Here is a 15,216-nt window from a genome sequence, read left to right as displayed (position 1 = left end):
AGAGAGTGCCTCGGTGTCCCTGTGTGCTCACAAGTCTTTTCAGTGCTCAGACAGACACACACACACCTGGCAGCAGTGTGGCTGGACAGTACCTGCAGCACTGGAAACTGCAGAGGGACAGCAGAGCTGCCGGGCTCCTGTGAGGTGCATGTGGGACACCAGGGGTTCGAACTTGTAACTAATCACTTACAAGCCTGTACGGCCTCCACATACTCTGCTTCCTAGATTCTTTTTAAAATGATTAGTTCTTGGGACTGGAGTGATAGTACAGCAGGTAGGGCGTTTGCCTTGCATGTGGCCGACCTGGGTTTAATCCTCAGCATCCCATATGGTCCCCCAAGCACCGCCAGGAGTAATTCCTGAGTGCAAAGCCACGTGTAACCCCTGAACATTGCTGGGTGTGATTCAAAAAGAAAAAAAATAAATAATGTTTCTCTGAATTTCTAAAAAATAAAAATAAAAAAGACTAGCTCTTTGGGGGGCCATAGAGACCATACAGTGTGGGTAAGGCACTTGCCTTGCATGTGGCTTACCCAGGCTCTGTCCCCGTTACCTCATATGGTCCCCCAAGCCCATCCAGGAGTGATCCCTGGGTACAGAGCCAGGAGGAAGCCCCAAACATGGTCAGGTGGGCCCAGAAACCACACAGCAAACAAATAGTTATTTTGAGGTAAGTTTTGGCTGAAAAGTTGCAAGGATGATCCAGTGAGCTCCTTTATTCAGTTTCTTCTTATTTCCTTGTTTTAGCACCTGACACTGTCATGCTTTTGTTAAAAAAAAAAAATTTGAATTATTTTTCAGATTTACTTTTTGTTTTCCCAACTTTTAGGGTCCCAAGGCAAAAAAGGTAAGTAGGCATTATTTTCTCAAAATAATTTTTATAAGCACTGATAATGTAGACAGAAATTCTAAACAGTTTTTGAGATCGTAACAATTTATGGAGTTCACTCAGCTTACTTTTCAGACATGAATACTCTTTAAATCATGGGGCTAATCCTTTATTATAACAGGACAGATTTTAAATTTGACGGGATATTTTCAGTTTCATGCGTGCACACACGCAGCCTTTAAATATACCCTTTACTTTTCACTTGTGTCTAGACTTGAAGCCTTTAAATTACTGGTTCTCTGGAAAGTGTTGGATTAGAAGACTTTCATCTACTTTTGTATGTTATACACAAAAGTTTAAGATAATATGATAAAATAATACCATAAGATAATATGCCCTTAAGTGGTTAGTGTGGTAAGATAATTCATTCTTTATGTTTTTTTGGTACCAATTTTTAGACATTCAAGTTCCATAATGGATGTCTAGAGAGCCTTTTCTCTCTCCTCATGTTGTAGGTTTATAGTGTAAAACAGATCGTCCTCTTGGTGATTAACCAGATCTTTCTCACGGACATACTTTGTCAGATCCTGAACGTTTTTTCAGACTGAACACTTCCAAACATGTTCATATCAGAACTCGATTCCCTTCTTGCCTGGATAATCATGGGTCCTTGACCCCCTGGGGATGTCATGTCCAGGGCATCTGTGGGCCATTCTCAGTAGCAACTGCCATGGGCAACCCACACTGTCCTCAGTTTACCTCTCCCAGCCCTGATGGGCCCCACTCCATCTCTGCCTTCCCTGAGGGCTGCAGGGGCAGAAGGCGGCCAGAGGTGTCCATCCCCGCCATGCTCACAGCTTCCTTCCTCACTAGTGGAATCGCCTAGCCTGGCCTGTCATAACCTGAGAACATCTTGTATGAACTTACTTCTCACATGGGCCCTGTGAGGTCAGGAGCTTGTAATCTTTACACACAGAGAACCTAAAATTGCTCAGGTGCTCGCTCCGGGGGACCCAGGGTGCGGCTGGTCAGCCCAGAGGTCTGAGGAGCCTGAGGTGTCCGGTATGGCCGGAAGGGCTGACCGGGAGGTGCAGAGGACCAGGAAGAGAGGAGTGGCAGGCCCAGAGGAGGGCGGACCTGGCCAGGGCCAGCGGGGATGTCCCTGTCACCTGCGCGGTGTGCCCGGGAGATGTGTCAGGGTCCTGAGTGTCTGGGATAGAGCTGTGAGGACCTCACAGTAGTTGTGGGGAGCTGACCGTGTGGGTAGCTGCTCTGACAGCCATAGGCTGTCTCGCCCAGCCTTGCAGAGGATACCAGGGCAGTGGGGACACCCGGGGGCAGTGGTGGGTGAGCTGGGCTGGGGGGCAGTGGGAGATGCCCACACGGGTTGAAGGTTCTGTGGAGCTTCCTGCAGCATCAGGAGCTGGCCCAGCCCTGTGATGCCTTGTCCAGGCGCTGTGTCCTCGGCGGGCCAGAGAGAGAAGGTGCTGGTGGTTCCCACACACCGAGATTCACTTGGTGCATCTGTAGCAGCGTGGACCCAACAGCTGTGGCCGCATCGCCAGCCTTCTGTGGGCTCCTGCGTGCCCTGTTCAGTGCCCGCTGTCTATGTGTCTGTCTGTCCCTCTTGTACGGGATGCCGTGGGTTTCCTCATCCCCCTCTTTCTTACATGGGCGTCGTCTGAAGGAGCCCTGTCAGTTCCCCCTCCATCCTGCCAGTGCACAGGAGAGGCCAAGGAGGGGGTGCCTTCCTGGGCATTCCACCCTGCAGGTCTTGTTCAGTGTCCAGGAGGTGCCCCTGAACTTGGCCCACCAGCGTCCCCCCTGAGCCCCTGCCTGGTGCTAGCACTTCCCGCTCTAGGGAGGGCCTGCCTGTGGCTGAAATCTTGAGCATATGCTGTTGTGTCACCAAGTCTGTAACCCTGTGAACATCTGCTGGGAGGGGCGCCCCCTGCCGTGGCTGACAGAATCCTGCCCCTCCCATCCGCTCATTGTAACACCTTGAATTTCTAGAGCAAGGTTGCAGTTTGGGCAGATAGTTTCTTTTCGCCTGGACAGCTGAGAAAAAAGTTTGGCTTAGCATCCCTTTGAAGACGTAGCGTTGCTGATGGGAACGTCCTGAGCTGGACTTGCGTGTGTCTTTTTCCCCCCCAACTCGCCTCTGTGCCCACCACCAGCCGGCATGCGCAGGGGGCCCGGGCTCTGCCCACAGTAGGGGGCTTGATGGAATGCGTGGAGGAGGTTTCCCGGAAGCAAGCAGGGTCGGTCCTGATGACCGTTTGAGGGAGCTGAGTCGGTGAGCTCCTCCGGAGCATGTGCTCACTGCTCTTTGTACCTTACGAGGCCCCCAAGAAGGCTGATGGGAAGAAGAAGATCTCCAAAGCGCAGCGGCTGAAGATGCTGCAGGAGGAGGAGGAGAGACGGCTGAAAGAAGAAGGTAGAGAGCAGAGCGGGAGTGTGTGTGTGTGTGTGTGTGTGTGTGTGTGTGTGTGTGTGTGTGTGTTGGGAGGTAACAGGACAAGGTGGGAGTGAGGGGAGTTATAGGACAAGGCCAGCAGTGGCCCATTTCCTGCACAGATGAGCCCAGGAGAGGGCTTCCAGTAATCAGAGAAGGATCCAAGAAGAGGAGGGAGATACCAATCCGTGAGCCTGTGTCCAAGACTCATTTCCTTTTTCGAAAACCTCTGACACTTTTCCCGATTCCGCCTCCCGGAATAAAGGCTGTGGCATGTATGTCGGAAAGCTCCCACCTGCCCCTCGCCTCACTTTGGAATTCTCAGAAGCAGTTCTGAGGGCTTAAGAGTCGAGCGGTTCAGTCCCAGAGAAATGGTTTTCTGTTCTTTAGAGGAGGAACGTTTGAGGAAAGAAAGAGAAGAGGTGGAAAGGCTCGAGAAGAAACGCCTTGAGCAAGAGAAATGGGAAAAACTTGAAGACAAAGTAAGTAAACTTCCAAGATGTGCTGACGGGAGGCGCGTTCCGTGGACGTCCCCTCTGTGAGGCCCTTCACTGTCCCTCAGCCTTGGCCGGAGCCAGTGGGCTCCATGCAGTCCGTCCTGGCCGTGGCAGTATAACCCTGACGGTTGGCACTTGTGGCTCTGACGAGGAAACTGAGGCACAGAGAAGCAACTCTGTGTGGACATCGAGGTGCAGACCAACTCTCAGCCACTCTCACCCCAACCAGTTTTGCAGAGAATTTAACAGGATCCCCGAAATTCAGATTCTTCCCTTCTTTTTGAACTCTTTTTTTCCTCCAGGATGTTCTAGAACCCTAGTTCTGACACCTTTTGACACTGTTTGCAAGGCACCAATACAATGTTGGCAATTGAAGTGCAGGGTTCTCCCCAGGCGCTCTGCTTATATGGGCTGCAGCCAGTGCCAACCCCAGTGGCAGTGGAAACCAGTGCAAACGCTCAGTACATGTGTAGACTTCATTATTGTCAAAAGGAAATGCAGTTGCTCATTTTAAAGGGGAAAAAAAAAGACAAGTTTCTGTGTGTGTTTCGTTGGGGGGGGGGGGGAATGAGTAGAATTGTCTGATTTTAAACGTCTCTGTGATGCCTGACCTAACTGAAGGAACTGGAGTCGTAGCCCGCCAGGGCCATGTGTTGTTCTCGCTGAATATTTGGAGAAAAGCAGATTCGTAGTGGGAAGACTGTCTTCAGATAATTGTGTCTTTTCGTTTGGGGGTCGTAAGGGACCACACTAGGGCTCCCGCTTAATACACCAGCCCTCTGGGCTATCTCCTCTGGGCTCTGCTCTCAGTGAACTGTGGATATTGTGGGTCATCTTCTTGGAGAGACACACCCCACAGTGCTCTGGGGTTAGTCCTAGCTGTGTGCTCAAGAGTGGCCATTGGTGGGGTGTGGGGGGGGGGATAAAGACAGAGCTAGGGACTGAGCCGGGGTTAGCAGGATGCTGGGCAGGTGCCCAGCTGCTGCACTGTCTCTCCGGCCCAGCCTCCTTTCATGCCTACCCCAAACTGTGGAATCTGAAAGCAACCGGAAGTTCCCACACCATGGCCCAGAAAGCTTGGTCTGCTCCATGCAGTGAACTGGCCTTGCACCCATGCATGGTTTTGCAGTGTCCGGCTGCGGTGGTGGTTTAGGAATGTGTGCTCCTCAAATTATCCTCCAGGGGCCGGAGTGATAGTACAGCGGGTAGGCATTTGCCTTGCACGTGGCCAACCTGGGTTCAATCCCCGGCATCCCATAGGGTCCCCCAAGCACCACCAGGAGTAATTCCTGAGTGCAGAGCCAGGAGTAACCCCTGTGCAACACTGAGTGTGACCCAGAGCAAAAAAAAAAAAATTATCCCCTAAAACCCCTGCCCCACCACCACCAAGGTTGAGGCTATGTTATTACAGTTAAAATTAAAAAAGTCACCTCTACTGGTATCTCCAGTCAATTCCTAGAAGAGTTTAAGGGCTGGGGGGACTGTCTGGTTCACAGGTGGATGCCAGTTTTCTAAACTTTGAATTTTGATTAGAAAGCTTGAATTTTATTGCTGGAAGCAGATGGCTTGCATTGTCCCCTGGAAAGGATATAGCCAGTTCACTTCTTTGTGAGAGCACGTCAGCTGGAATAGTCAAATGTTTGCTCCAGTGTTTATTTCCCTGCCCTTGACATTGAGACAAAAGGCCTTCGCACACTCCCCATTTCCTACACAGACCATGAAAGACCTGTTCTCTGGTCTCTATTTAGTACTAGCTCTGCGGGGGGTGGGGAGTTTAGCGGGTTTCGGGGTGATGGAGGCCAACAGGGAAAGTCAGTCTTAAGGAAGTCCATCACACCTGATTCCATAAGTGTCGGAGCATCCCCCCCTCCCCCCACTGGCCAAACCACCATTTCAAAGGAAACTTGGGGGCATTGTTACTCTCAAAATAAGTTCATTGTCAGTTTCAAAACAAGATATTCTGTCATCTAAGTTTTATTTATTTATTTTTGTATTTTTGTGTCATACCCGGCAATGCGCAGGGGTTCCTCCTGGCTGTGCACTCAGGAATTACTCCTGGCGGTGCTCAGGGAACCACATGGGATGCTGGGAATCGAACTCGGGTTGGCTGCGTGCAAGGCAAATGCCCTCCCTGCTATACTATCTACCCCCATGTTGGGTAAATTTTAGATGCTACTTAGGGGAACGGTCCCATGTTCAGGGACAGATGCAATGCCTTTTGTCTCACACCTTAGGACCTTGACAGGAAAAACGAGGAGGCCGCAGAACTTTCCTTGCTGGAGATGTGCTTTACCGAGGCAGAGCAAATGAAACGAGAAGTTCAACTGCTTTCTCAGGTGAGACGAATTAATTAGATCTCATGGTTTTGGTGTGTTTGGGGCCTTGTCCAGGGGCGTTCAGGGCTTATTTCTTGTTGTGTGCTCAAGGTTCATTCCTGAAAGAACACATCCGTGGAGCTGAGGGTCGAATCCAGTTTGGCTGCCTTAACTGCTGTGCTGTTTCTCCAGGCCCCAGACTAATTGCATTTTTATTTACTTTTAGTGAATACCTTTGTACCACAAGCAGAAGTTGGAGTTTAATATTCTCAATTCCAGGAAACTTTAAATTTGCTCATTCGAAATCTCTTAACAAATCTTTCCCTCCTGTGGCCAATATCAAAGTGAATTGAGGTAGCTTTGGAAAGTCATTTGTGCGTAATAAGATCTTTGAAACATTTCTGTCCTTTGACATGATTTGGGGACATTGATGCTGAAGAAATTATCTTGAAACAGAAAAGCTCTGAGCTTGTGGAAACCCAGTATTGCTCAAAATACCCTAACTTTGGAAACAGAATAGGTGGTTATAAGAGAAAATAAGGAATACTGATATTAGAGTAAAATATGATTAGTCAACAATTTTAAGCAAAAAAAAAAACGGTGATATAATTACTAGGGGAGTGTTTGCACAGATGACAGAAGTAATTCATACTAAAATGATCCTTAACAGCTATTAACCACTTGAATAGTAGAAATGACCCCAAGTGCCAACCCTTGTCAGTAAATACAGAAACCATGTAATTAAGAAGGAGGGGCTGGAGTGATGGCACAGTGGGCAGGGCGTTTGCCTTGCACGTGACCGAACCAGATTCAATTCCCAACATCCCATATGGTCCCCTGAGCACCGCCAGGAGTGATTCCTGAGTGCATAAGGCAGGCGTAACCTCTGTGCATCGCCGGGTGTGACCCAAAAAGCAAAAAAAAGAAAAAAGAAGAAGAGCAAGGGCCAGAGAGATAGAGCAGATGATATTAGGGCGCTGGCCTTGCATGAGGCTGACCCACGTTCCATCCCTGGCACCTCAGATGGTTCTCTAAGCACTACCAGGAATGATCACTGAGTGCAGAGCCAGGAATAAGCCCTGAGCTCCTCTGGTATGACCCAAAGTTCTCTGCCCCAGAATTTTTTTAAAAGGGAAAATGGGGTTCAGGAAGATAGTGCAAGGGGTAAGGCACTTGCCTTGCATGTGCCCCATCTAGATTAGATTCTGCATGCTATATGGACCCCCAAGCACTGCCAGGAGTAACCCCTGAGCACCACTGGGTGTTCCCCCCTCAAAGGAAAGCAAAACCAGACCAATTCGATAGCAATTTTAAAAATAAGTATTTGGCAATAAGTAGAAATTTTTATCTGAATTAGTAAAGCTTAAATTTTATCCGAATTAGTAAAGCTTGATAATAAGGAATTTCGTTGTTTTACAAAGAGGATCAAGTAGCTAAAGTCATCATTTTTTTCTTTGTTTTTATTAAGACACTGTGATTTACAAAGCTGTTCATAATAGAGTTGTTTCAGGCATATAATGTTTCAACACCAACCCAAGCACCAGTGACTCCTCCCTCCACCAAGGTACCCAGAGTCCCTCCCATCCCCAGCCCACCCACTTGGCAGGCATGTAACAAATTTACTTCTTATTACTTGCTCCAATAAAACTTCAAGAAATGGCAGGTGGAATATCAGACATAAATCAATAAAAATCAACTTGTGGTGATTGATGTGTGTTTGGCTAAATCCATCAAGTTGTGTAAACCTGAAGCACAAAGGGCCAATTCCTTTTTCATCTCTTTAGAAAGAGTTTTTCCCACTATGAAAAATGACGGGCTGGAGCAATGGCACAGCGGTAGGGTGTCTGCCTTGCACACAGCCAACCCGGGGTTGATCCGGGTTCGATTCCTCCGCCCCTCTTGGAGAGCCCGGCAAACTCCCCGTGACGTATTCGATATGCCAAACACAGTAACAAGAAGTCTCACAATGGAGACGTTACTGGGCCCGTTCGAGCAACTCGACGAACAACGGGAGGACAGTGCAGATTGTTAAGTGATGTTGGCCAATGTAAGATGTTAATTTGTTATTAAAAAGGTATAAAATCCCTTAGCAAGCTAATAGTGAGCAGGCCTTTCTTAATCTAGTAGAGGATAGCCATATGCCTACTCAGTGCCACGTTTTGGGAAGTTTGTCCTCCCCTTTAGAGAAGGTCTTTTAGTGCTCCTTGCAAAACTGATTTCAAGACTCTGAATTCCCTAATCTGTAGCCTGTCCATGAAGTGCTGTATTGGTCCTTCAAATCAGACAGATAATACAGCTGAAGAGAGTATTTGTGTGTGTGTGTGTGGGGGGGGGGGGGGTGTTAGGTCACACTTGGCAGTATTCAGGGCTTACTCCTGACTCCGCACTCAGGGATTACTCCTGGCATGTTCAGAGGAGCATCTGGGGGTTCCAGGGACTAAATCTGGGTATGCCACATGCAAGGCAAACACCCACCCACTGTACCATCGCTCTAGCCCCTGCATAGAGTATCCTCAAAGTGTTCGTTTCATCAAGTTTTTATAACTTATCTCTCTGTACTCCTTGGGATCACAGAGCTTAATCTAATGGACATCGTCCATGCGGGCTTTCCTTTGCAATGAAGTTCCTTTTTTGACCTCGCTGCTTTCAGGATTCTGTCTCTCTCTTTGGATTTTGTCATTCTGAGGACAGAGTGTCTCAGAGTTTTCCTAATTGGGTCTGTCTTCTACTAGGATCCTTTCGACCTCTTGCATCTCGGTGCCTGGGATCCTTAACTCTGGGAAGTTCTTTTTGAGATTTCTTTAACTAATCACATCACATCTGCCTTCCTGTTTTTCAGAGACTCCAGTGATTCTTATATTGTTCCTCTTGAGCTGGTAGTTCTCTGGCATGCTGTTCATTTCTTTCCAGAGTCTTTTCCACCTTTTATCTTGAAGCTCCTTGATCTTTTGCTTAGCTGCTGTTATTCTGCTGTTCGGAGCTTCTGTTGATATGTGTGTGTGTGTGTGTGTGTGTGTGTGTGTGTGCTCTTTCTCGATTCCGTGGGTGGTGGTGCATGGCCGTTCTTAGTTGGTGGAGCGATTTGTCTGGTTAATTCCGATAACGAACGAGACTCTGGCATGCTAACTAGTTACGTGACCCCCGAGAGGTCGGTGTCCCCCAACTTCTTAGAGGGACAAGTGGCGTTCAGCCACCCGAGATTGAGCAATAACAGGTCTGTGATGCCCTTAGATGTCCCGGGCTGCACGCGCGCTACACTGACTGGCTCAGCGTGTGCCTACCCTACGCCGGCAGGCGCGGGTAACCCGTTGAACCCCATTCGTGATGGGGATCGGGGATTGCAATTATTCCCCATGAACGAGGAATTCCCAGTAAGTGCGGGTCATATATATATATATATATATATATATATATATATATATATATCCTACCACGTTCTTAATTTCTGGCATTTCTGACTGTAGTCGATTTTTTTCATGTCATTTCTTACACTTTGCTGTGCTTTGCTGGCTACTCGTGCTCTTGTTTCTTTGAACTCATTGAATATCCTCATCACAGCGTTGCTAAAGACAGTCTGAGGATTTCCTGATGTTGTTTAGGCCTCGGTGATATTCTTTGCACTCATTGAACTTGGTGGGCTTCTACATGTTTCCCCCATGGGTTTTCTAGTCTTCTTGCTGTGCTGGGGCTGACTTTTTGTAGCGTGACCCCCTTGGAAGATGCTGAGGGGGAAAACCCGGGCTACTCTCTGTCCTCCCCAAATGACGGGAAGAATAATTGTGGGCAGCGTGTAATTTGCTGAGTCAGTCTGTCGCACAGCCGTTGTGAGACGCCAAGGCCCAAACTCTTGGCCTCATGCTTGCAAGGACGGTGCTCCAGCCCCGAGCTCCCCCTGGGACCTGGAGAATCACAGCTGGTTTCTCGGGTGTTTTGTTTTGCCTACCTTGAAGACTGGGCTGGGAGAATCCAGGCCTGTCAAAGGGGCCTTTCACGGTGGGCCCCTCTGTCTCCTTCTCCCCCCCCCCAGTGGAAACACTATCTTCAGTGTGACGGGCACCCCGACCCCACAGTTGCCCAGGAAATCAACACGTACATCAGCTTGTGGAGAGAGGAGACCAACGAGACCTTTGAGCAGGTGATCCAGAAGAGTGACCAAGTGCTGAGTGTGAGTACTTCCGCTTCCCGCCACAGCTGCTCTCCTTCCGACGCCAGAGAGGCCAACCAGGACCACGTTCGCAGTTAAAAACACAGCTTCAGGGCTGGAGCGATAGCACAGCGGGGAGGGCATTTGCCTTGCATGAGGCCGACCCGGGTTCGATTCCCAGAATATGGTCCCCCAAGCACCGCCAGGAGTGATTCCTGAGTGCAGAGCCAGGAGTAACCCCTGTGCATCACCGGGTGTGACCCAGAAAGCAAAAATAATTAAAAAAAAAAAACCTACAGCTGCTGCTTGAGCTATGGAGAAAAATGTTTGCCCATTTTTTGAAAAAACATAGATAAAGTGAGTATAACATAAATGTTCACTCATTATGTGTGCCTCCAGTTATGATCAGAAGATCATTGAATTTCTTCTTCATGTAAGGGCTTGGGGCTGGGGGGTGGGGGGTGGGGATGGAAAGAGAGTGCTTTTATCTGTAGTTGGAATCAGGCACGATTCAGGGGTTCAGCACACACATGTTTTAAGGTACATTACGGCGTGAAGTGATAGCACAGTGGGTAGGGCGTTTGCCTTGCATGTGGCCGACTTGTGTTCGATTCCTCCATCCCTCTCTGAAAGCCCGGCAAGCTACCGAGAGTATCCCGCCCACATGGCAGAGCCTGGCAAGCTCCCCGAGACATATTCGATATGCCAAACACAGTAACAACAAGTCTCACCATGGAGACGTTACTGGTGCCCGCTCGAGCAAATCAATGAACAACGGGAGGACAGTGCTACGGAGCTATGTGCCCTGGGCCACAGAAAGTGCAAAGATGAAGGCGAATATTCTTTCCTTCATTTGTTGAGCAGGAGAGAGCTGCTAGCCCGAGGAGCTGCCCTTCCTCAATACACTTAGAAATGCTGGTAAAAAACGATCACACAAGGGCAGTTACATCCATTGGCTCAAAAGCCGGAGGCGGGGGGGTGTCCTGGGGTAGGGAATCAGAAAGAGTGAAAGTGCTCAGGCCTTGAGGTCTGCAGCTCCCACCGGCCCTGAGCCCGGCTGGTCAGCACGGTGTCTGCAGGACACGGGCCCCTGGACCAGAGACTTGTGATGGCTGGGGGTCCCCGAATGGGCTCTGCAGAGAGAGTGTAGGACTCGCTCACATCCTTGTTGCTTAGTGAAGGGCAGGCAGATGGCCTCCGCTGTGCATCTCTCACCACAGACAGGCCAGAGGTCGGGTGGGAAAACTGACCTGAGCACAGAGCAGAGAGGAGGAGGAGGAGGAGGAGGAGGGGAGGGGGAGGGGGAGGGGAGAGGGGGAGGAGGGAGGGGGGAGGAGGGAAGGTGCCACAGAGCACCAGGGGCAAAAAATACACGAGCAGGAGGCCCAGGGGAGAGAGGGGGCTGGCGGAGAGATGCCGTGCTAAGGGTGTGGGTCCTTGGGTCTGGGACACCCACACATCCCACTGGGACCCAGAGCACATCTTGGCCACGGGCCGACACCCTGCCCTGCTCTCGGAGTCTGCTGTTAGATGGGGGAGTGTAGTCAGAAGGAGGAGGCTGCAGTCGTGTGTGGGCCCTTGGGGGATTGTAGTCAGAAGGAGGAGGCTCTAGTCGTGTGGGGGCCCAGTCAAACGGGGGCTATAGCCAGGTGAAGGAGGCTGCAGTTTGGAGGTGGTGGGCTTGTGTGCGGTCAGCTGGGCCCTGCCTCGGCTTGGGACAGTGCTTCCCTGTGCCCAACCCCTGCCTGTCCGGGAGCTCCTGGTTTCCTGTCTGCACCTGCACAGCTCTGATGGGGTGACTGGGGGCGTCTAAGCTCCATAGGGCGCCACCAGTCGTGCCTCAGTTTCCCCTTCTGTGCGCTGGAAACAGTGCTGCATCTCCTCTTCCTCCTCATGTCTCTCCCTGTCTGGTTTTCTCACTGAGCCCGGCTCACCGCCTCGGGTAAGACCAGCCGAGCTTCTTCAGAGGCTCCAGTGCTCATCACTGAGAGTTCTGAGGCTTGGGAGAAAACTTGATTTTTAAATTTTAGAATAAATGCAAAGATGGCTTTTAACATGCTTTGCTAGGGCAAGGTGTGCTCCCTAGTTTAAGAATGATGGACTGTCCCCCTTTTCATAGTTTCTGCTGACAATTTGTTCCGAGGACTGAGGTGAATATTCTTTCGCGTTCCAGCTAATCGATAAATTGACACTAATCTTACTCGAGACGCCACCATTTGATTTGCAAAACAAAAGTATAATGCAGTACAAAGGATCGATTCTTGAGCTGCAAGACCTCCTTTTCCTGAAGTTTAATCGAGCCACGGAAATACTTCTCAGAGTAAGTGTGAGATTCCGCGTTTGTTCTTAACTTTCGCAGGAGTTAAAAAGCTATTCTATAGGGGCTGGAGCAATAGCACAGAGGGTAGGGCATTTGCCTTGCACGCGGCAGACCCGGGTTCGATTCCCAGCATCCCATATGGTCCCCTGAGCACTGCCAGGGGTAATTCCTGAGTGCAGAGCCAGGAGGTAACCCCTGTCCATTGCCGGGTGTGACCCAAAAAGAAAAAAAATAAAAATAAACAACAACAACAACAAGTAATCCCGTACCAAAGTCGCCTGCTTTATGGGGGGGTGGTCCTGAACCCCTGTATTTGGGCCACAATGAAAATAAATACCCAAAGCACCCTGGGTTGGAGAGTCACACTAGATAAAGTAACAGACACAATAATGATTATATTCAAATGACTTCAAAGACATTATTACACCCAAGGAAACAATAGTTTCATAATATATTCCACCCCATCTATACTCAACTTTTCCCTAATATTATATCCTTTTTTGTCTAGCTTTGGGCTATACCTGGCTGTGCTCAGGGCCGAACCCTGGCTCTGTGCTCAGGGCTGACCCCTGGCTCTGTGCTCAGGGCTCATTCCTGGCTCTGTGCTCAGGGCTCATTCCTGGTCCAGCTCAGGGGCCCAAGATAAGCCAGGATCAACTGTGTGCAAGGCATGGACCTTACCCACTGTACTCTCTCTCTGGCACCACCATAACAGTTTAATTTATAGGGTTTTTTTTTCTGGCTTTTAATTGGAAAATAAAGCTTGGGACCTCTCATACCTTTTGATTTTTTTGCCTCTTGTTTTTGTTGTTGTTTGTTTGTGTTTGCTGATTTGGTTCAAGAAAATTCTGGGGGAGAAAATACAATAAAAGCTTGAGTGAAGGTTTGAATGTCACTAAGTTTGTCGTTAGTGGTAATTTCCACACAATAATCCTTCGGGTTCTTAGATTTTTGTAAGAATAGGCAAGTCAGGAAATGTATTATAACTATTTTTTTATAATTTATTTCTTTATTGAATCACTGTGGGAAAAGTTACAGAGCTTTCGGGTTTAGGTCTCAGTCATGTAAGTATCAAACACATTTCCCTTTACCAACACTTATTTTTAACCGCGAACCCCAATAAGACCCCCACCTCCCACCCCTCCCAATTCCTGTGAGGCAGATGAGTTCTAGTTAATACTCTATCTACTTTGACTAGATAGATTGTTTCGATAGAAGATGTACAATTATTGTTTAGAGTTTACGACCCACCCCCCACAATCAGATATGCTGAAACAGCATTGTGAAATGATTTGCTTTCTACAGCTGGGTTTAAGAATAAAATGATGTTTTGGATTTCTGCTATTTTACTTATTAACGCTGGAAGTATTTCTATTAAGAGTTAGATAGTTAAGAGATTGGTTTCTGTGCTCTGGAGTCGTGGCCGTGCCGGAGAGCCGCTCGTGGGGGGCAGCTGGTGACCTCGGTCGGGCGTGAAGGACGGCCCAGAACGCCCCCCTTCCCATGAGGCTCCTGCCGCCCCCAACCCCGGCTCAAACCTGCTGTCCACAAGGCTCCCGTGCGGCCATCATCTTTCTTTCCAGAGACTGTATTATAACTATTAACAAAGACTTCTGGGGGGAAATAATGCTACATTTTACATAAAGAAGGAAGATTGGGAATGCAGTGATGTTGACTGGCAGTGGAACTGGAAGCAGACTTAAAAAAAATTTTTTTTAATTTTTATTGAATCACCGTGAGATACAGTTACAAACTTTCATGGTTACATTTCAGCCATACAATGATTGAGCACCCATCCCTCCACCAGTGTGCATTTTGCATCTCCTGGGTATATATTCAGAAGTGGTATTGAGCACCCATCCCTCCACCACCAATGTACCATGTCCCTCCCACCACCCCCACCCCATCCCAGCCCCTGCCTCTGTGGCAGGCACCTTCCTTCTTACTCCCTCTCTACTTTGGGGCATCATGGTTTGCAATATAGATACTGAGAGGGTATCGTGTTTGGTCCTTAGTCTACTTTCAGCACGCATCTCCCATCCCAAGCGATCCCTCCAACCATCATTGACTTGGTGATCCCTTCTCCATCCCTCCCCTTTTTTTTGGGCATCTCCTGGATATATTCCCAGAAGTGGTATTGCTGTGTCATATGGGAGCTCAGTTTCTAGTTTTTGGAGGAATGTCCTCATTGTTTTCCAAAATGGCTGGACCAGCTGGCATTCCCACTAACAATGAATAAGAGCACCTTTCTCCCCACATCCTCGCTTGGTTTTACCGAGGAAGAATCGACCAGGAACAAGTGAGACAAACGTGTGCTTGGAGCGCAGGGCAGGGAAAGTGACCGCAGTGCAGAGGGGAGGGAGACTGTTTTGCACCTTTTAATTTTTAAAAGTCTTTTTTTTTAAGTTTTGCCTTTCAATTCTGTTTCTGTCTTTGCCTCTTTCATTCTCATCCATGGTGCTCTGGAAGATATTCGGCTTATTTTTATTACCCAGGTGCTGTCTCTTCACTTTCTTCCTTTGTCTACTTCCCTCAGTTTTATACAGGCAATTAAAAATTCATAATAGGGGCCGGAGAGAGAGTACAGCGGGTAGGGCGTTTGCCTTGCACGCGGCCAACCCGGGTTCAATCCCCGGCATCCCATATGGCCCCCCAA

General features: G+C 48.9%; 1 protein-coding gene across 1 annotated transcript in view; it reads left to right on the top strand.

Moving 5' to 3' along the window:
• Positions 1-3,142: 3,142 nt before the first annotated feature.
• DNAI7 (dynein axonemal intermediate chain 7) overlaps positions 3,143-15,216 on the top strand; it is a 41,896-nt gene continuing 29,822 nt past the window's right edge. Inside the window, exons 1-5 of the mRNA XM_056134600.1 lie at positions 3,143-3,266; positions 3,675-3,766; positions 6,016-6,117; positions 10,124-10,261; positions 12,414-12,560. Of these exons, the coding sequence (XP_055990575.1) occupies positions 3,143-3,266; positions 3,675-3,766; positions 6,016-6,117; positions 10,124-10,261; positions 12,414-12,560 (603 nt within the window). The remainder of the gene's footprint in view (positions 3,267-3,674; positions 3,767-6,015; positions 6,118-10,123; positions 10,262-12,413; positions 12,561-15,216) is intronic.

Source organism: Sorex fumeus, unplaced genomic scaffold (genome assembly GCF_029834395.1).
Source record: "Sorex fumeus unplaced genomic scaffold, SorFum_2.1 ptg000100l, whole genome shotgun sequence".
In the NCBI taxonomy this organism is placed as follows: domain Eukaryota; kingdom Metazoa; phylum Chordata; class Mammalia; order Eulipotyphla; family Soricidae; genus Sorex; species Sorex fumeus.
Note: the sequence above shows the minus strand (reverse complement) of the source record. Positions and strands in the feature narration are given on the sequence as shown.